The sequence below is a fragment of the Felis catus genome, chromosome D1 (assembly GCF_018350175.1).
Source record: "Felis catus isolate Fca126 chromosome D1, F.catus_Fca126_mat1.0, whole genome shotgun sequence".
In the NCBI taxonomy this organism is placed as follows: domain Eukaryota; kingdom Metazoa; phylum Chordata; class Mammalia; order Carnivora; family Felidae; genus Felis; species Felis catus.
This window is the reverse complement of record NC_058377.1, coordinates 20,415,869-20,436,611: the sequence shown is the minus strand read 5'-3', so window position 1 is coordinate 20,436,611 and position 20,743 is coordinate 20,415,869. Positions and strand designations below refer to the sequence as shown.

Here is a 20,743-nt window from a genome sequence, read left to right as displayed (position 1 = left end):
TTTTCAGGAGTCTTTTCTGTGGAGATCTATAAACTTTCTCCAGTTCCTACTTTCGGGCCTTTCATATGGAGAATGACAGAGAGCCCCGGGCACTTCTAAGTGTCTATAATCTCCCAGCTATTCTGGATGGTACTTGAGGGCAGAGGGCAGGGGAGCAGGTTCAGTTCACAGATTTGTCATTGCGGGAGCTTCATAAAAGCCAGGAACCGATAAACAAGGCATGATGATGATTCACCCCTTTCCTTACAGCTTCCCTCCTTGCCTCCTTATCTTCTGCCTTAGATGCTCACCAGACCTGGCTCCAGCTTCCTTGGCAACACAGTCCTCTCCTCTCTCTCTCTCTCTCTCTCTTTTTTTAAAGTTTATTTATTTATTGGGGTGCCTGCGTGATCTCATGATTCATGAGTTCGAGCCCCACATCGGGTTAGATGCTCACCAGACCTGGCTCCAGCTTCCTTGGCAACACAGTCCTCTCCTCTATCTCTCTCTCTCTCTCTTTTTTTAAAGTTTATTTATTTATTGGGGTGCCTGCGTGATCTCAGGATTCATGAGTTCGAGCCCCACATCGGGCTCTGTGCTGTGCTGACAGCTCAGAGCCTGGAGCCTGCTTTGGATTCTGTGTGTGTGTGTGTGTGTGTGTGTGTGTGTGTGTGTGTGTGTGTGTCTTGAGAGAGAATCTCAAGCAGGCTGTGCGCCGAAGGCAGGGCTCAACGCACGAACCAGGAGATCCCAACCTGAGCGGAAATCAAGAGTCGGATGCTTAACTGACTAAGCCACCCAGGCGCCCTTTCTTCTCCTCTTTCTTGATGGCATTACTTTTGAGATGCCACACGTTGAAGAGTCCTTGACTCAGTTCCTCCAGAGGAAACTTGCCTTTTTTCTGTGCCCAGCACACGCGCTGCCCTCTTAGTCCAATATTTCGTGTACCCAGAACATCTCATCAGACTGGAGGTTGATCGCTCCATAGCATGAGTGAGATAAATTCTGGAATTAATTTAGCTGCCAATGTTTTGAGGCATTTATCTTTGGACTTTTATAACAGCTATCATCCCAGTGCGAGGTGTACGGACAAGCCAGGGGAGGTGCTTCCGAGGATGAATAAGCCTAAAGGAAATGAGTGCAATAATCTTGTCTTATTGGACCTATTTATTTGGCTGTCAGAGGAATTCAGGAGCTGGGAAAGAATGGTTGAAGGGAGGTAGGGTTTGTCTGTCGAAGCAGACACTTGCGTTCTTTTAGAGCAGTTCTTGGGAATAATTCAAGAAGGCAGGAATGGATGAGGGGCAAAGGGAGGATTCTGACTAACATAGCTGGAACTTCATGTAAATTCTGTGAGTTTAAGACTCGCAGAACTGAACTAGAAGAATCGTGAACTACAGCAATTCCACACACATTCCTTCCGTTAACTAGCAGTTACCAAGTTTCCAAAATCCCATGGTCTACACAAAACACAGCGACTACTTGGGGTCACAGACTGAAAAGGAATAGGAACCCAGATGTTATCCCTGCGAGGGGAGAGAATTCAGATTCCAAGGACTTGGTCCCACCTTTCCTTCAACCAAGAAAGTCCCTGTTCTTTGAACAGCCTCCACACAAGGGCGAGATTGGTACAAAGAGACACAAAAAAGAGAATCGTGCCCACGGTCATGCATGGGAGAGACCGTCCTTGCACTTAAGGTGGTTCCCGCCGGGGATGACGGGACCACAGTGATCTTTATCTCACTCCTACCCACCAAGATGCCAATTCTTCTCAAGTCTTCTGATCCCATGCTAAGATGTTTCCTATTGTCTGTAACAGGACTCAAAGGCGGCACCATGAAAGTAGCACACTGGAAAAGCTCCACTGCCCCCATCTCCATTCAAATAGGGAACAACAATGGGAATGGGCGGTACATCTTGTTCTTGTGAAGACTGTGCATCAATATTCATTTACTCAGCACATTTTTATGAGCTCTAACTCTGTAAATAAAGCAGGATGCAAAATTGTACACATCCTCTGATTACAAGCATGCAAAAAAGCACGATATCCGTGCTGAAACTCCAAGAGACTATACCCTGGTTATAATAGGGAGGTGGGATCACAGGTGACTGCCCATTTTTTTGCTACACATTTTTGTTTTTTTTTTAATTTTTTTTTTCAACACTTATTTATTTTTGGGACAGAGAGAGACAGAGCGTGAACAGGGGAGGGGCAGAGAGAGAGGGAGACACAGAATCGGAAACAGGCTCCAGGCTCTGAGCCATCAGCCCAGAGCCCGACGCGGGGCTCGAACCCACGGACCGCGAGATGGTGACCTGGCTGAAGTCGGACGCTTAACCGACTGCGCCACCCAGGCGCCCCTTGCTACGCATTTTTGTAACGCTGCCATATTGCTTTGATAGTTTTTCAAATTAAGAAATAAAACGGTAAGATGGACACGGCAGAGCTGTTCTCTCTCCTTCTGACTTGCTGGCTAGGGAGGAGGGGCTGGAGACAGAACATACCCCAGCAAGAGTGTGTACGTATCTATGAAGGCACAGGGGGGTTGGGGAGAGTGGGGGCGGCCACAGGCCAAACACCGATTCCTGACACGTGTGCATGAGGCAGACCAGGCAGACAACTCTGCAAAGCACTGCTGAGAGAGGTACGCTGGGAACAACCGACCTTGAGTTTGTAAAGCCCAGTCTGCGGGAGACTTGTGGCCCAGGTGCTTGGATGGACACCCATCTTCCCTCATACTACTTCAAACTGTTCCGCACAGAGAATAAGCTACTTGAGGAATGACATCGTTCTTATTCTTCTACCGTCACCTCCTAAACTCCACCCTGGGTGTCCCCCAACAGTAGCTAGCATAATTCAGGCACTGCAATAAATAATGACTGACTGATCGATTTATAACAAGGCACGTAAAGAAGTAAAGGAGAAGTCGATTCCATGGCATCAAACTGCAGTTTGTCAATTTTCGCCAACCAACCTGGGGCTGAGCCGGATGTCTACTGGTTTAGCAGGAACAAGGCCCTTATGATCCCCAGGCCACAAACCATGCTAACAGCACCCAAGCCCCAGTGCTCTTCCTCCTCTGGCTTTTTCTCTTCTAAAAGCTACAGCACATGTTGACTGTTTTGCTTTGAATTGGATACTTTGCCTCCTTTACTGCCCGGCATAGGATTTTTTCTTTTCCCGGAAGGTGGTCCAATTACTGGGAGGCCAGAGATAAATGTGTGTGACAGGCACTACTGGTTGGCTAAGTCAACACTCATTCAAATGCCTCCTTTCTTTGCCCTTCCTTAAATATTTTGTTCCGGCCTCCTTTGCAGCCAGTGACGGCTCTTTCCGTGTCTGGCCCATGAGATGCGAAGGAAGACGCACTGGAAACTTCTGGGTGAACCTGCGCTTCCTTGAAAAGGGGCAGACGATGTTGGTACCGCCACATTTCCCCTTCTCTCCACCTTGAACAGGACTGTGATACGCGGGCAGTAACAGCCGTCTCGTGATCACAAAGTAACAGCACGAGGATCAAAGACAAAACTGGTGAGGACGGTGCAGTGAAAACGAGCCTGGGTCCTTGCCTGCACGGTCAGGTGTCCACACCGGTGCGAGACGCCAGCTTTCTCTGGACCCGTTCTTGCATGAAAAATACCATCACGTATTTGTGTAAGCCGCTATTAGTTCAGTTTTCAGCAAACTGAAGCCAAAGACATTTTTAATTGAATCACTCTCCCGAATCAATCATTTGCAACCAGACTAGATCTGCACATAAACAGGATTATGTCATTACCCTGCTTAAATTCCTCAATGGCTCTCCACTGTCTTTGGAACAAAGTCTAAGGATCTTAGCATAGTATTTAAGGTCCCTGATACCCTTACCCAAGGCGCCTGCCCAGGCACATCTCCTTCCGGCCATTTACTTTTTACTCGAGTAACTCCAAAACAACCGTCCTATAAAAACCACGCTTTCCTTGGTCCCCGTGCCTGCTTCTGCTTATTCTACCCGCTCTCATTTATCCTTCAAAATATAATTGCTTAAGTATCACCTCCTCCAGGAAACTTTTCTCCACATTCCCAGGCAGGGCTGAGCGCCCCTCTTGTATTACGATGGCACCTGGCCATACGTCGGTCTTTGCTCCAATCATGTCAGAGATAAAGCGCCCATTTGCAAATCGGACTTCTTCCCTGAAGAGTGAACATCCCTGACAGCAAGGCCTGTAACTTTACTCCTTTTTGCAACCTTCACACAGCCTCTGGCACAAAGTAGCTGCTCAGTATGCAAATGTTCAAATATAGTGTTTCAATGTGCACACGCATGCATGCACACACACACACACACGTTCCTGGGTGGGTGATTCTTTGTGTCACATTTTCATTCATTCATTCACTCGTCCATTCATTCATTTATACAAAACAGAAAGCTTCAGGAATCCAAAAGTCCTGTGTCACGAAGACGGACAACGAAAAACAGCCGAATAGACAGAAATTTAAGGTGTGGTAAACACGCTCAACCAGAAACCCACCTGTTTGAGAAAAGAGACGGCTTCCACCATATATACACAATCACTGACACACAGACACCACCCAGTAGCAGATGGGTTTAAGGATGACACAGACTTATTTAAGGATAGAGAACCGAGTGGGGGCTATGGAAAGGACATAATAACTGTGCCAACATAACCGTCCAGCTTGTAAAAGTTCTCATCCAGTGTTTGTTTCAGCAGTACATATACTAAAAGTTCTACTCATCCAGTTGTCATTAGAAGGCTATAAAATCCCAGTGGACAGTAAGAGTTCCCTCTGTTACATCCTCCATTTCCAATTTCTTCAATTTCTTCCTCTGTCTATATCCCAAAGATTCAAATATGGTTTTGCCCACTTTGAGGGCAAAAACAACAACACCACTTTGATCGATTCTGTGCCCCTGTTGTTATTAGCTTTGTTTTCTTTTCCTCGGGCCACTGCACTTGTAGAATGAGCAGTCTACACTTTCACGACCATCGGTCTCTCCTTTTACTTATCAAGCTCTTGCAATAGGATTACCGTCCCCACCACACCACTGAAACGTCCTCTCCACCATCACTGACAGACAGAGCATCCAATTTAATCATCGCATTCAAAAGCGTCCAATTTCTCTTGGTCCATAATCTCATCTTCTCTCTAACATCCGTGACCCCTTTCCCTCTACGCTTTCTTGATACTTTCCGTCTGAGCATGGGCGACACGACGTAGGCCAATTCCTCAATACGTCCTTCTTTGACTTTCCTTCTTCCCCTGTTCCCTAAACACGGGCATTCTCCATACAGCTCAATAGAGGTCTCTGTCAGAAGAATGCCCACCCGCCAACATGAAGTCCAGGAAAAAAACCGTGAAAGGGGGAGAGGACAGAGAGAACGGGTTTGGAACTCAGCATCTGGTGTATTGTTAATGATTTTTAAAATGACTTCTTGCCCAACACCATCTGAAGCCATGAGGGGATGGGTGGTATCTCATGCCTCATTGCACACCCACCCCTGTAAACCTAGTAAAGGACCTTACACTCAAGGGATGCCTGGTAAATCGTTTCTGATGGCTTTGTTTCTTGCAACGTGGTTGTCCTGGAAGATTAGGCTTGAAATCAGAGCGAGATTTGAATCCCAGCTCTTTTTTTTTTTTTTAATTTTTTTTTTAACGTTTATTTATTTTTGAGACAGAGAGAGACAGAGCATGAACGGGGGAGGGTCAGAGAGAGGGAGACACAGAATCTGAAACAGGCTCCAGGCTCTGAGGTGTCAGCACAGAGCCCGATGCAGGACTCGAACTCACGGACCGTGAGATCATGACCTGAGCCGAAGTCGGCCGCTTAACCGACTGAGCCACCCAGGCGCCCCTGAATCCCAGCTCTTAACGCTAGTAAGATAACCTTGAGAGGCCACTGTCTCCTAAGTCTTGGTTTCCTTATGTGTAATAGGAGCACAGCGCCTGGCACATGGTCAAAGTTTCAGTAACGGACTGCTGCTGCTGAAGATGATGATTCTTCATACATAGATTTAGACCTGGATCAACGCTACGGCGAAATGAAGATCTTTTATTGAAACCCTGCGATTACTCTGAAGGAAGCTCACTCGTGCAAAGGTACTTTCTTGTTCTAAAAGACCCTGGGGAAGACAGATGCCATCGCGCCTCACCTACGCTATGGCAACCCAGCAACACAGCCCTAAATTGTGTTTTACTATAGCTCGTTTTTAGGACTGCTTCTTCCACACCTGTCATCTCACAACCCAAGCACCGAGCACAGAAATGACAGCCCATGACCTCTCCACTGGGGTGATATGGGAATAAGAGCGGAGGGTCACTGTCTGTTGCTTTGCAATTACTTAACCGAATGGCAGGCAAGTGCACCGGGAGGCTCTTACCAAAATAAAATGTGAGGGTTGTAATGCCTGTAGGGCCAGTGATCTGAAGAATGGCAAGACTGTTTTTAACTTGCCCTTCCCGCATTAGACGTTGAGCGAGGCAGCTCTCCAGCTTTTGTTCCAAAGATAGTAAATCTGTGGTAAGAAATCCTGGACCTTAATGATACCCATGTTTGAGAGATGGCTCCTTGAAACTCTGGACTGTGGTTTCAGTTAAAAAGTTCAACAGAGACAGGGGTCTATTAGGAGAGGAGAAGGTGGCCATAAGTAGTAGAGTGGTGTTTCCTTCACATGACCATTTTCTGTCTCCGAGACTCAACAACAAAATGGCGTACCTGGGAAGATGTGATTCAGTTTGACTGGGGCAGGGGGAGAGCCCGACAGACAAAACACAGAATCACTGAATGATCATTTCAGAACAGATGGCAACAAGAACACAGATAACACAGGGACGATCCAGGGGACAACAGAGTTTAACATTTTGGAAGCAGTTAACAGCACCGGAGCAGACCAGGGCAACAGTCTTGGCATAGAGAGTGCTCACACACTGAAACACCTACCCATCTCACATCTTTCTTCATGGCTAGCATGTCTGAATGCACACTCAGTAAAGCTATTAACATGGATGACCGCATGGCTGTTAACTGATATTTCTGTCCAGATGGGATTCTCCCTGGGGGAAGCGAAATCAGACCGCAAAATAATCCGCAAATAGGAAATAATTCTCCACAATGACCGTGAGTTCTGTACCGTTAAACCCTCAGGAATGTCAAGTTCTGGCAAAGAGAGCCTGTATGATTTCTTTGAGGGCTCTACGATATAACTTATTTCACGGCATGTTCCAGGGAGGCAGAGACAGGAAGCCAGGGAACTTTCTCTTATGAGCAGTTTAATTGATTCCCGGTCACTGGTCAAATGATCTTCTCCCACCTGTGAAGGTAAGAGATCTACCTTGGAGATTCCCTTCTTTCTAAGCATGGCGTTTACCCTTTTCCAGCAGGCCTTTCCTGTGGAGTGACAAAAATCCCAGAGTTAGAGGCCCTCCTGAGAACCCCCTTCTGCAGCCTGAGGCATCTAATCCACGAAACTGACCAACAAGGCCCAGGGCAGTGACTTGGGAGGACGTCTGCTTCTTCCAGGAGAGCAAACACTGGCTCAGGTCTCCCCGCCAGGGCAGGTCACACACGCTCAGTGCCACAACCTCAGCAGCCCAGAAGCCAGGAGACCAACGATGGGCAGGGAGGGAACCCTGTGCCCACGTTATAGAAGATTCATCCACACCCTCCAACCTTCCTGTAAGATCAAGTTAACTCTCCTGTCGCGCTACGTGGTTCCAATCTCAGCTGTTTAAGAGACCAACGCCGTTTTAGAAAGAGTTGGCTCTCAATCATCAACACAAATCTTGGCCTGTTAACAGAGGACGACATAACAATCTGAAGATCGATTTTTACCTGCCAGTCACGCGCACACGAGTTTTAAACATGTCCTGGTAAAACAAAGTTTACCCATTCAAATGGGTAAACTCACCGAGGGAAGGGGGCGATCGATTCAGCGGGCGCAGGATGCAGCCTTCACAAGATAATCTGCACGCCGGGCAGACGGAGGGCCAGAAAACTTGACTCGTTGCCCCCACAAGCTGTCACCTAAATGGGACGCCGTTATACCTCACCTCAACGTATCCGCCTCCAGCAACTGGAGATTCAATTGCTATCGCTAAATTCTGTGGCAAGAAATGGGGGTGCCAGTTCCCAGATCTGCCCCAACCAAATGTATGGGCCTGGATGACCGACTTTTCTCTGGGCTTCACTTTCCTCTTCTGCATAAGGTTATATGAGAGGATTCTAGGCCCCTACGTAGCCAGGAATATATAAAAGTAAGCTACAGAAGGCAACAGGCATCCTAATTGTTAACATTTCTTATCCCGAGTTCACCATAAAGCTAAGTAATGACTGAATCGTCAGAAGGACACGTTGACAGATTATTACTTGGGTAATCGTGTTTGATGTCTACACTGAACTCCTGCGTTTAATGTGCTACTGTCATAGCCTCGGAAGAAAGTGGAACTGGCTGTAAGGAAGGATAGACTGACCTAGAAAGGATGCTTTCAAACGTTGCTTCCGTGCTCTGGAACTGAGGTGAACAAACAAACAGGCAGATAAAACACAGCGGAGACACTTTTTCCCTGACTTCTAAAGCCTCTTTGGATGACACCAGTTGCTCCCAGACCCCTAGGGATTGTGTTCTCTTGGTGTCTGTGTGCAGAAGACAGACAGGCAGTTGCCCCAGACTACGGATGTTGCCATGATCTAGCCAACAACACCTAGAAACGGGGAGCCCGAGACCGAGTCTGGGGGTGGGGGGGAGACAGGATAGACAAAGCACAGAGAAGTCTGACAGAACAAGTCAGAAAGGGTCAGACAGGCAGAGTTCACCACGTGCTAGTGCTGCTCCCTCACTGACAGAAAGATCCTTTGTCTCCCGCAGCAGGCCCAGCGTATGCTTCTGGTGACATCGCTGATAGGAAGCATGCGGCCCAGTGGTGAATCAACCCCTCAGATACGCCAGATTGGATGAAAATGGAAACCACGGTGTTACCTGGCTGGACTGGGGTGCGGGGAATGGCCCAGAAAATTCACTTCGTGAACCTAAAAGTCCGTGAACTGAGAAACGGAACGTGTTCTCTGGAAGGGACAAATGTATTTTAAGCCACTGCAATAAAATAAAACAAAATAATAAAGCCCGTTAAAAAAACAACAACGACAACAACCGTGGCTTGGCGTTTCAAAAGTCTCAGGTGGAAAAAGGCTGCCGCCACATGTTTTAGATGTTCTTCAAAACACCTGTCAATCGGGCTGGGCACCTGGGGGACAGCAGACACGAGGAATCATCTAGCACAGCACCCTGTTCCCAGAGAGGCCACACCGCACTCACCCCAGATGGAGGGGGACCACCTAATGTTGAATTTCACAGCCCTTCTGGGTTACCCATCCAACAATAAACGACTCCACCTTTTGATAATACAAAGAGGACAACGCCAATTTAAGGTAGGTGGTTACTGACAACATCCCGCTGAAACGACCATTTATCCAGGTGTCAACCCTGGAATCTAAGCACCTCCGAGATCATCACAATCTCCACCTCCCATCCTTTGACGTTTCTCATTCTGTTGCTCCCTTAAACCACTTCCCTGTCATCACTCTCCCGGTCTATCAGCCACCTTCTGGCTTTACTTTCCTCTGGGTCCCTTTCCTCAACAACAGCCTCGACAGCCCTCTCAGCGTCTCCATGGTTTTGCCAAACCTACGTGACACAGCTCCTCCCCAGGAGAAATCCAGCCAGCTGCTCCCTCTGCCCGGCTCCTGAAAGGGGGAGGGGGATGGAGACAATGGTGCCCATCACAGTGTACGTTTTCCAACCTCAACCGGGGTCTGGTCTGTATGGAAATCTTTCTGCTTGCCCTCAGCCAATAATTTTGACTCTCGGAAAGATTTCCATTCTTCTTTAACTCCCCACATCACTTTCTACTCTAGCAGAAGAGGATTTCGCCTCTTCTCCACAGAGGAAGTTAGAAGTTACCTCTTGAAGCTCTTTCCAATGGTTCTTCATAACTGCGCTTCTGAAAGGGACACCTTTTGCTACTTTCCTACTTTCTCCAAAGAAAGGGGCATTCCTTCACTCTCCTTGTGGGGTTTTAGTGAGAGTGAAATAAATCAATAAACATCAGATACATAGCACAATGCTTGGCAGGCCAGAAATACCGGTACCCTTCCCGCCTTCCCTCTACAAATTTAGCGCCCCCCCCCTTGTTTCTTGCTAGATTCTGTTACCTTCTGAGTTCTTAAGAACTCTACTCTCTTAGCTGCTTCTTCTCTTTCCCGTATCTTCAATCTCTCCCTTTCTATCTAGAGGTCTCCCTCCTATTGAAAAGCACATTCAAGGGGCGCCTGGGTGGCGCAGTCGGTTAGGCGTCCGACTTCAGCCAGGTCACGATCTCGCGGTCCGTGAGTTCGAGCCCCGTGTCAGGCTCTGGGCTGATGGCTCAGAGCCTGGAGCCTGTTTCCGATTCTGTGTCTCCCTCTCTCTCTGCCCCTCCCCCGTTCATGCTCTGTCTTTCTCTGTCCCAAAAATAAATAAAAACGTTGGGGGAAAAAAAAAATTGAAAAGCATATTCAAGTGATTCCCCTCTTTTTAAAAATCTTTTCGGGGGCGCCTGGGTGGCGCAGTCGGTTAAGCGTCCGACTTCAGCCAGGTCACGATCTCGCGGTCCGTGAGTTCGAGCCCCGCGTCGGGCTCTGGGCTGATGGCTCAGAGCCTGGAGCCTGTTTCCGATTCTGTGTCTCCCTCTCTCTCTGCCCCTCCCCCGTTCATGCTCTGTCTCTCTCTGTCCCAAAAATAAATAAAAAAATGTTAAAAAAAAAAAATCTTTTCGTTCTTCCTTCTAGGTTTTCATGTTGTCCCCCCTCAAATATTAAGAGCAGGGCTCCAGAACTCTCTGTTGCCTTCAATTCCTAAGCTCTCGGCAATGTTACTATCTTGCTCCTGTCCCATTTTCCTTCACAGTTTCATTGAAACTGTTTCTGAGAACGTTACAAATGACCCCTTACATCTCTACTCCAATAGCCTCTTTTCAACCCTCATTCCACTCAGGCTTTGCTCTCTTTACCTTCTCTTTCAACTCTGCTTCTCTTCTGGTGTTTCACCTCCCAGTTTATGGCTAATGACCTAGTTCAGGTACCACCGAGCTAGCGCATTAATGCAATCGATGGCTCTTCCTCTTCCTTCCCTCAGCCTCCACCATCCACCTGCTACTAAATCTTGATGACTCCTTTTTAGACTAATTCTCAGATATGGACAGTCCCTTCCAACCTTTCCTGCCAGAATTCAGACCCCCATCAAATCCCATCTGGGCTATTCAGCAGCCCCTTTATGGCACCTGGTTTTTGGACTCTCCCTGGGTCTGTTCACCCTCCACACTTCTGCCGGCTACTTTCCTAAAAAACAAATCTGTTCTTCTTGCTTTTCTGCTGAAAAATGTCTTGGCTCCCAGCTGCCTCTGTTAAGTACAAGCTGTATAAGTGGACCTTCAAGATCCGACTCCAGGAGCTCCCTGCTCTAGCCTCACCACCTCACCTTCTAAAAGGTTTTGTCCTTCTCCATCTGAAACATGCCGTCACCCTTGAAAACCCAGCTCAAATATAACCTCTTCTGAACAAGCTTCCTCAGATTCACCTGGGCTGGTTCTGCTCTCTGCTCTGGATCTTGTGTTCCCAAGCCACCTTAGTCTTACCTCTGTAGAGCAATTAACAAGTTATCTTGGGCTCCTCTCCTTCATCTTCCTTAGGAGAAACCATGAGCTCTTGGTAGAAACCACGATTCTTGGATAAGAATCATCTTATTCAACCCTGCATCCTCAATGCTCATCTGGTTTCTTTTTTAACAAATGTTTGTTGCAAGAATATAAAGAAAGGATGTGGTAAAAAAAAAAATGACAGAAATAAAGAACGGAAAAAAATCGGGGTAAGAACATGTTACATCCTGTCCACAGCTGGTGGAGATAAGATATCCTAGGAGAAAAGAATAAGAGATAAGGACACTTCACCAGTGCTCTGAAAAAGCTAGATTCCAATCCATCAACTCATTTCTTTCCACTACCCACACAGGAATAAACTCCATAAAAAGTGCAAATGTCTGGATTCTTCGCTCTGCTATTTCAGTCTTGTTTGTGCCACTTTTTATCCTCTTCCAAAATCAGTTCTCAAAACTTGATCACAGAACCACCATTATAATGCAGGTATACAAGACAGCCCAAGGCTCAATCCCTAAATTAAACTGTCTGTTGCTAAGAGAGATCAGGCTTCAGGTTGAAGAGTCAAAACCTAGCACTAGCATTGAACTCTGGTTCCTGAAGCATCCAGGGGTTAAGAATGATCAGATTTTAGGAGAAAGAAAAGAACAGATGAAATTAATTTTTAAACTCAGTTTTATAAATCTTCCCATCTCATCCACAGTTGGGCAAACACTTTTAAGAACACAGACCTGCTGTCCCTGCTAACCTGTTCCTGCTTCTTGACAGGCCAAAATGTATCATTCAGTTGGGCTGGTCTGACTGCTAAATACAGCTGTCAACACAGCCTTATTGACCTGGGTTTGTGCTTTTTCAGACACACAGCAGGAAGCTCATGCATGCAATACATCAGCCAGGACCAGAAATGCACATTCTCTATTGATTGTTGCCAACTGAGTTCAAGTGGAGGGAATGGCCTCAGCCAAGATGAAGAAAGGCCTCAGAAGACCCGATTTATAGGAGATTGGAATCCTGAGGGACTTGCCTCAGCAATCTTTTGGAAGTGGCAGTTTCCCTCAAATTCTGCTCTACTTTCTTCGCCTTACAGAAGCTTTTGTAGCCACTGGTTCATCTGGAACAAACTATGAGGACGACTCTCCCTTCGGGATAACCTACAAGAAAAGGAGGGCTATCACAGTTATAAGGAGTAGGTATAACGCCAACTTCATTCAGCATTTTCTTGGGACTTAAACGTCAAGAAAATTCGGCAGTGATTAGCATACCAAAACATAAAAGGCAGGCGGGAGGTGCCAAGAAAAGTAATATAGCCTACTTCTCCGTTCTAAATTCCTTTCATTAGGTTTGCATAGGTATGTATATTTTGAGGAATCCTTTTGTGCCTCAACTACTAGGAGATGCTTGGGCACTCCTACCCGCAGAAATAAAGAACTAATGACCGATCATGGAAGACGCTAGGGACAAAAAGAGGACACTGGGAATTTGGGGTGGAATCCACAAGACAAAGGATGGTATCAAAGTATTTGAGAACAGTAGTGAAGAATAGATCACAGTATTTAAAAACAGAATGTTGGTGGAAGTCCCGGCTCTACCGTTTCCTGCCCATGTGAGCCTGAACATCGTGTCTCTATGTCCTGGTTTCTGCAACTATAAAATGCGGATGATGATAATTTATTCTGCATAACAAAAGAGCTCCATGATCAGTAACACAGAATACCAATGGTATCTCAGCAGTCATAAAATAATAATAAGGAAGGGTTCAAGACACTTGTTTGTTAAGTGTCCATACTCCTATGAGATGGCTAACTATGTCATTCTCACCAGCACAGGGGACACTTTTGGATGAAGACTTTGTGTAAGCTCTCTACTTCCAGACAAGCGGAGCAGCTCATTCTGGGGATTCATTTAAATAAAGGCTTGAGCATGAGGAGGCTCAGAGCCCCAAGTATAGAAGTCTGGGGAAAATACACGACCCAGCAATGATGGGGACATTCACGTCTGGTTCCAAGGGCTGTGGGGCTGACGCTGCGCAATCGTGCACCATCGGGCTGAGCGTCCCGAGTGACAGATTGAGGCTCTACACCTGGGAGGCCATACTTTGAATCTGACAGTACTAAAGAAGGTCCTGACTTGGGTTTTATCTTTTTTCCTTTTCCTCCAAGATGCAGAAGAAATTTCCTCGTCTACAAAGCTACGCCACACAAACCGCCTGAACCAGATAACCAGGAAGAAAGAACGCAGGGAGAAAATACGCAGGGATGCTCAACTGGAGGGAAGGGAAGGAAACTGGCTTCTGCTTCTCTCTTAATGGACCGTCAATCCTTCATTTCCTCGGGTCTTTGAACACACGCCCATATGGCTCATGTCAATGCTTCCAATTGCTCTCTGCGTCAGAGACGGAGATACCTTTTTATAGTCACTGGAGGGAATATTCTCTGACTAGTAAGCCTATTTAGTTCTGGAGGGAAAGATCAGCCTCTACAAGGCTAGCCAGCGGAAAGCGCTCCTTCTGAGTCACACTGTCCGATCCGTTGCTCTTTTTGAAGTCAGAACGGATTCAACAGCAGTCTTGCTACCCAGTCTCTATTGCTGGATTTGTCAAAACAGCATCTTAAAAGTTAATAGGTGGAGAATCATATAAATTGTCAATGTCCATGGCAAAAGAGCCATAAACACCCTATTAAATACAAATATGTACACGGAAGTGACAACCCTTTTGAAGAGTCTTACATTTTTATATCTACCCAACAACCTTATCTTATGAATTGGTCCCCTTAACGTGCATTGTTATTTTTCTTTCCTCCGAAGAATGGCTATGTGCAAGGGGCATGCATTTAATTGCTACTAAATCTCCTGGGACATAAGGAACTAAGTCCACGTCTAAGCCAACAAAACATTATCTGCTCTGTGTTCTAACCAAGTACAAGATGCACAACGTCCTTATTCTTGCTGCCTAAGCACTAGTACACATGAGCTTCCTGACCAGGCCAACAAATGAGGCGAGTGTCCAAATTGTAAGCAGGACTTCCACTTGGGGCAAGCTCAGCCAAAGCGAACACTTTCTTTTGCATCTAGCGAGATCTCCAAGAAGAAATGGCCCAAGAAGTCTCACAAAGGCTGGAATCAAACCCAGTGCCAAAAAAAAAAAAAAAAAAGTACAGGAGGGGGAATGCTAAGCTCCTCCAGAATCCAGTTAACTGGAATTCTTCCTGCTAACAAGCCCAACCAAGCCAAGGAACAAGGTTCCTTTCTGGCTTCTGCCCACCCTCATGAAAGCATCTCTTCATAGGCTGTTATCAGAGCCCCGGCTTCTCTGGAGGATGCCTTCTTATCTGATTAAATGGAATATTATGCTAAATATTCAGCCACCCCGGCACTGGCTGTGTGGGTGTGCTGGATAAAATCTTCATGAACACGCCATCCCAGGGTCATTTGTTTAATTTCAATTCTGCAAAATGTAAAAATAGAAAGGAGCCGCCGTTGGAGGGCTGAGGTTTGACAGCTTCAATGAGAAGGCTCCAGGAGCACAAAACCCATGCTGCTGGCTGGATCGCTGGCTTTCTCCCTCTGCCAGAGGAAAAAGGGAAGAGAATGAACCTGCAAGCAACGTACCGCATTCACTCATCTTCGCTCTCTCCCTCTTTTGCCTTTGCCTGCACTTACTGTCTGCATTTTTCTCCTATTCCACCCGCTTTCTTCCTCCGCTGCCCCGCCCTGCCCTCCCACATCATTTCTACATGCCAATTTTCTTTTTCTCCTTCTCAGGGACCCCGTCTGCTCCAACAGCCTCGCCTGGGCCTCGCTTACCTTCTGGAGCCAGCCGGATTTCAGGCTCCCCGGGTCTCACACACTTTTCCAGGAATTGTTCTTCTGCCCCATTCCCATTCCTACCCCTGGCCAGTTCCCCATGTTCCAGACACCAAAAAAAGTTTAGGAAGATGGCGTTTGGGATTTTGGAGATCAGTTGGATTAAGTGGGAGAGGAGCTATAGGGATGGCCTATTTTCACCCCTCCCCCCCCTTCACCTAACCGAATGTTTATTACTCATTCAGTTCTGCAACTCCTGGTGGGAGTCAGGGTGCGCAGGCAGGGGCGCCTCGCTGCTCTTGTGTTTTGGCCAAATCAATTTTTAATTTTATGAAGTTTTGTTTTTTTTTTTTAAATAAACGCTCAAGTGGGGCGCCTGGGTGGCGCAGCCGGTTAGGCATCCGACTTCAGCCAGGTCACGATCTCGCGGTCCGTGAGTTCGAGCCCCGCGTCGGGCTCTGGGCTGATGGCTCAGAGCCTGGAGCCTGTTTCCGATTCTGTGTCTCCCTCTCTCTCTGCCCCTCCCCCGTTCATGCTCTGTCTCTCTCTGTCCCAAAAATAAATAAACGTTGAAAAAAAAATAATAAAAAAAAAATAAACGCTCAAGTTGCACTCTCCATTTCTGATCTTTTGAAGCCACCTCTGCATTGGCCTTACTGCAATTCAGGCCCAGAAAGAGAAATCTTGTTTTCACTAGGAGTTCCAGAGCTATGCCAAAAGCCCCCATGGATGCTGAGGAGGAGAGCTGCCTCCTGCTTCAAGCCTCCTGCCCTCCTGCGGTCTCAGAAAGGTCCCACTACTTGACCTAGTTTCAAACCAAAGCATTCAGACTGCTTCTGTTAATATGGCTGATGGAGCTATGGGTTCAGCTCCCTCCCTGTGGCTAGAACGGGCTCCTCGCCTGTGGGGTCCATGAACTACAGGAGCCATCCTTTCCCTGAAACTTTCTCTGATCGCCACTAACTTTCTCTGAAGACAGAACTTCCCGGCCGGTTTAAGGAAAGCCTAACAGAAAAGGTGGTTAGCAGACCGCTAACTCACAGATTCACCAGCATCAACCCACTCTAGAAAAGAACATTCCTGTTACCATTCCCATCTTCCAGATCTATACCTGAGTCCTCCAGCACCTACTCTCTCTCCTGTCCAAAGAACTCGATTTCCACACACACCAAATAAGCCTTCAATAAATGAAGGTGACCCTCTAAACAGCATTTGCCTACTCAGGATCCCACTTCCTAAAACACACACACACACACACACACACACACACACACACACACACACACACCCTTTACTAGAATACCATCTCCATTCTCCTGTCTCTTCATCAGCAATGTTACTTTGCTATGCAGATACACAATACATACCCACCAGGTACAGAGTGGATACTGGGGCATGTCTTAGAAGCCAGACCCTTGTATACACCAAAGTAAAGGTATATGGAACCCCGGCATCTAAAAGATACACGCAGTGGGCACCAGGGTGGCTCAGTCAGTTGAGCATCTGACTCTCAATTTCGGTTCAGGTCATGATCTCACAGTTCCTGAGTTCAAGCCCCACATCAGGCTCTGTGCTGATGGTGCACAGCCTGCTTGGGATTCTCTCTCTCTCTCTACCTGTCTCTTTCTCAAAAATAAAATAAATAAACTTAAAAAAAAAAAGAAAGAAAAGATATATGTGATGTTTCTGTTTTGTGCACATTGGGATTTGGGGTCAAATCAAGGAAATGATTTCAGTACAATTTGAAGAACATATCATTTTCTGCCTTGGCAGAAAATGCAACGTACCAATCTACAGATGCAAAAGGGGGAAGGAGAGGGAGAAAGAAAAGATCCTGATCAAGCTGAAAGAACAATGAAAATCAAAACAGTATAAACTACAGCAGGCACCCCTAGGGACAGCAACCCCCCAGCAGGGCAAGTGGGATGGGTGTAAACAGCGGCCCAAAGAGCCACCCTTTTAAAAGCAGCAGAGGGCGGCCTGGAGTGCAGCGGCAGCCTTGGGGTACCTCGGTTGCAAGCATCCAAGCTACAGAGGGGTCTAATGGGGAAGCCCTGACGGAACCGACAGTGAGCTAATACGCAAAGACAGCAAAGGACTGCTAAGGTCCAAAAGCAAAGGCGGCAGGGACCACCTTTCCAATGCATTCGCCTTATAAAGACGTGATCTCATTCAAGGCCTATGACCCTTGAATACAGCTAGACAAGAAACCGACTAAGGCACTCGTATTCGGTGACAGCGCTAAACGGGGATGCTATAGCAATACCCCAGTTTGGCGACATGCTGATCAGTTGCTCACTAACAGTTTCTTTCCAACACTAATGCCAAAGCCCGGTTCCAAATCTCTGAAACCAAGCAGCCTTTGAGTGTGGGCAGGGGAAACCGGAACTTCCACAAACCCCTGAATACGGAGGACGATGCCTGGCAGATTTCTTGACCCAAGTTGCGAGTTGAGGACAAGATCTTCTGAGCAAGTTACAAAGTAAATGAGCCGGAGGGGAGGTTCAGGCAAACACTGGTGACCTCACCAGCAGCCTCGCTGGGCACCATCAAAGGCAGCCAGTTCGTTTTTCGCGCAGCAGGGAAGGCAACACGGACAGGGACACCGGGTAGAAGCAAGCGACACGATCTTCAAGTAAGGAACAAGGCAGAGGCACCACTGAATAGAGGGAGTAAATGCTAACCTCCCCCAGAGCATGAGACCGAATTGCTCATACAGGAGACATCTGTTTATACGTTGCCCTCTCACCTTCTCAACGCTGTTTAATGACAAAGGTCACGTCACACCAGAACGGGGTGGAGGCCTCTCTTTGATGTGTACCTGTTCTACCGTGAGCCTCAAGATCACGCTAGGGGCAAAGTGGGACTTTGGGGTGGGAGACAGAAAGGCAGCATTTCCAACTCGTTTCCCTTATTGGCTTCCCGAGCTCCAAGCTCAGCCCCAGCTGAAATATGCCCCTCTTGAAAAATAATCGCACCCCCCACCCCCGCCCCCAGGCAGAGAGTTCCTCCTCCATAAAACACTCGTTGTATCTCCAAGAGGTGACGTGCCCACATAAGCACTGGCAGAGGAGACAGCTCAGCCCCCTGCACAAATTTCTTTATCCTCTCCCAGAGTGGTGGGAGTTTTACATCTGCTACTGTCATGAAAACATTTTATTATTTTTTTTACAAGTCTCTCTCTCTTTTTTTTTTTAACTTGCTTGGATACAGCTAGGGATCTTCCAAGTGTATGTGATGTGCACAGTCCTTCCCCCTCTTCAACAACTGCTCTAGGCCCACCAGAACGCACAGCCTGGGAGCACGCGATCAAGTGCTTATTCCTACGTGGCCTTGGAGCCACGTGCCCTGCTGAGGGACTTCCAGAGGAAGGGGGTTTCTCCGGGCAGGAGGTTGGCTGATGGGTGCAAACGAGTTGTTTGGGCCCTAACAACTTCCTTCGGATGGCCACATCTCTGCATCTACTCCACAAAAGTAAATCCATTTCTCCTGGAATGGGACTCCGTGCATCCCTAGGCCCAAACCAGGCATTCCTCCAATTACTAGACCTCCCATCTCCACCCTAGGAGGAAATTAGGAAAAACAGAACCTCTCCTTAGCCTTTCTGGGCATCTTCAGACAAACCCCATGATGTCCACTCTGTCTGTCTCCCCAACTTTGGGCTTCTACAACAGAAGGGAAATCGTCATAAAATTGATGGGGGTGGCCAGGTAGGGTGAGGGAAGCATCACCCGGGCACAAGGAAAGCCAGCGTCCCCAGGACAAACTTTGTAGACTCAGTCTCCCTACCCACAGCCCTGCCTTCACCACTTGCCTGAGCACATCTCCAGAACTGAATGGAGGAAGAAGCCAGCCTCGCCAGCTCTTGGAAATTCATGAGGGAGGTAGTCTACCCCAGCGGTTTCCTGGGGACACCAACTCTCAGGTGTGGACAGCACAGCCAGGCCACAATCCATGTTAATAGCTTTACCGTGCCCTCTGGTAACTTCCAGGTTGCACTCAAGATTGCGAGAACGAACAGCACCTCTCACTCCTGCCCCAATGTTTCCACAGCCGCCAGTGTCCCCCGGGGGCTACCCCATTCTCACCAGGGCAGCCAGCTGTGGTCCTTCCGGGGCTGAGGAAGGTCCAGAAGTTCTTACCTGGGTTTTCTGGGGGAGGCGCTCATGGGCCCCGCCGGTCGGGGCGCCCCGGCTGCCGGCTGCTGCTCACCGCATCTCCCTGGGAGCCCGGCTTTGCAAAGAGGAGAGCCAGTCCCATCTGGAGCAGGGAGGAGGCGCGGAGCCCGAGGACGCGTGGAGCCGAGCCCGGATGGGGGCCGCACCCCAGCTCCCCGAGGGGGCGTGGGCACAGTGGGGGTGGGGGGCGGCTGCACCCGGGAGGGGTGGGGGGCGCGGGAGCGGGCGGACCCCTCCCCCGGCTGCGAGACTCCCGCTGGCTTCTCGCCCGCGGTCACGCTGTCACCGCATCACGTCCCCTCGGTCTATATAGGCATTGCCCCCTCCCTGCCTCTGCGCTCCTCCCCGCGTCGTCCCGACTCTACCTCTGTGGTTTCCGCTCCTGGCTCAGTCCCTCTGCCTTGCGTCCCCGCGCTCCCCTCCCTCCTCCCCTCACCCTCCCTCTCCCGGTGCAGCCTGCTGCCTGGATTCTCCCGGTGTTGCCTCGCTCAGACATTTAGCACTGCAGTGCAACTCGGGGACACACAACCAGCCGGTGCCTTTAAAACCAACCGCTCCTTTAAAATCAGACCATCAAGTTTAGTGCGGAAACCAGCGGCAGAAGCGAGGCTGCCTGGGGCTTAGGAGGGGGCCTGGGTTCAACTGGAAATGAACTGCCGCCGGCCCCCCACCCCTCGGCTTCCCGCAGAGCTGTGAAAAGGGGTGTGAGGAAGGCGGATGGAATAGATCAGCAGAGTCCACAGGTGACCCCCAAGGTCTTCAGGATAGGGTGGAATCCCAAGTGGGTGGTGGCAAAATCCTAGCACTGCAGAGCAGGGCAGAACCTCAGGAGTCAATCGGTTCAAAGCGCTCATTTTGCAGAGACAACTGATGCTCAGAGAGGTGCACTGACTGGTCCACAGTCACACAGCTAGCTAGAAAGGAGACCGGAGTCCTGGGATGGTCAGGACACCCAAGTTTCCGAGCCTAAAGAACACTGTCGAGCGGCCCAGGAAGTAGCCTGTGCCTCTCCCTCATTCACTCTTGCCTCTGTTTCACCCCCGTTTCTGGGAGGTCGCCTGAGCCCATCAAGGGAAAATAATCAGCCAATTTA

General features: G+C 48.4%; 1 protein-coding gene across 1 annotated transcript in view; it reads right to left on the bottom strand.

Annotated features, from left to right (window-relative positions):
- Positions 1 to 19,824, bottom strand: part of GRAMD1B (GRAM domain containing 1B) — a 248,434-nt gene extending 228,610 nt beyond the window's left edge. Inside the window, exon 1 of the mRNA XM_045038453.1 lies at positions 19,615 to 19,824. Within this exon, the coding sequence (XP_044894388.1) occupies positions 19,615 to 19,640 (26 nt within the window). The 5' untranslated portion in view covers positions 19,641 to 19,824. The remainder of the gene's footprint in view (positions 1 to 19,614) is intronic.
- Between the last annotated feature and the right edge of the window lie 919 nt (positions 19,825 to 20,743).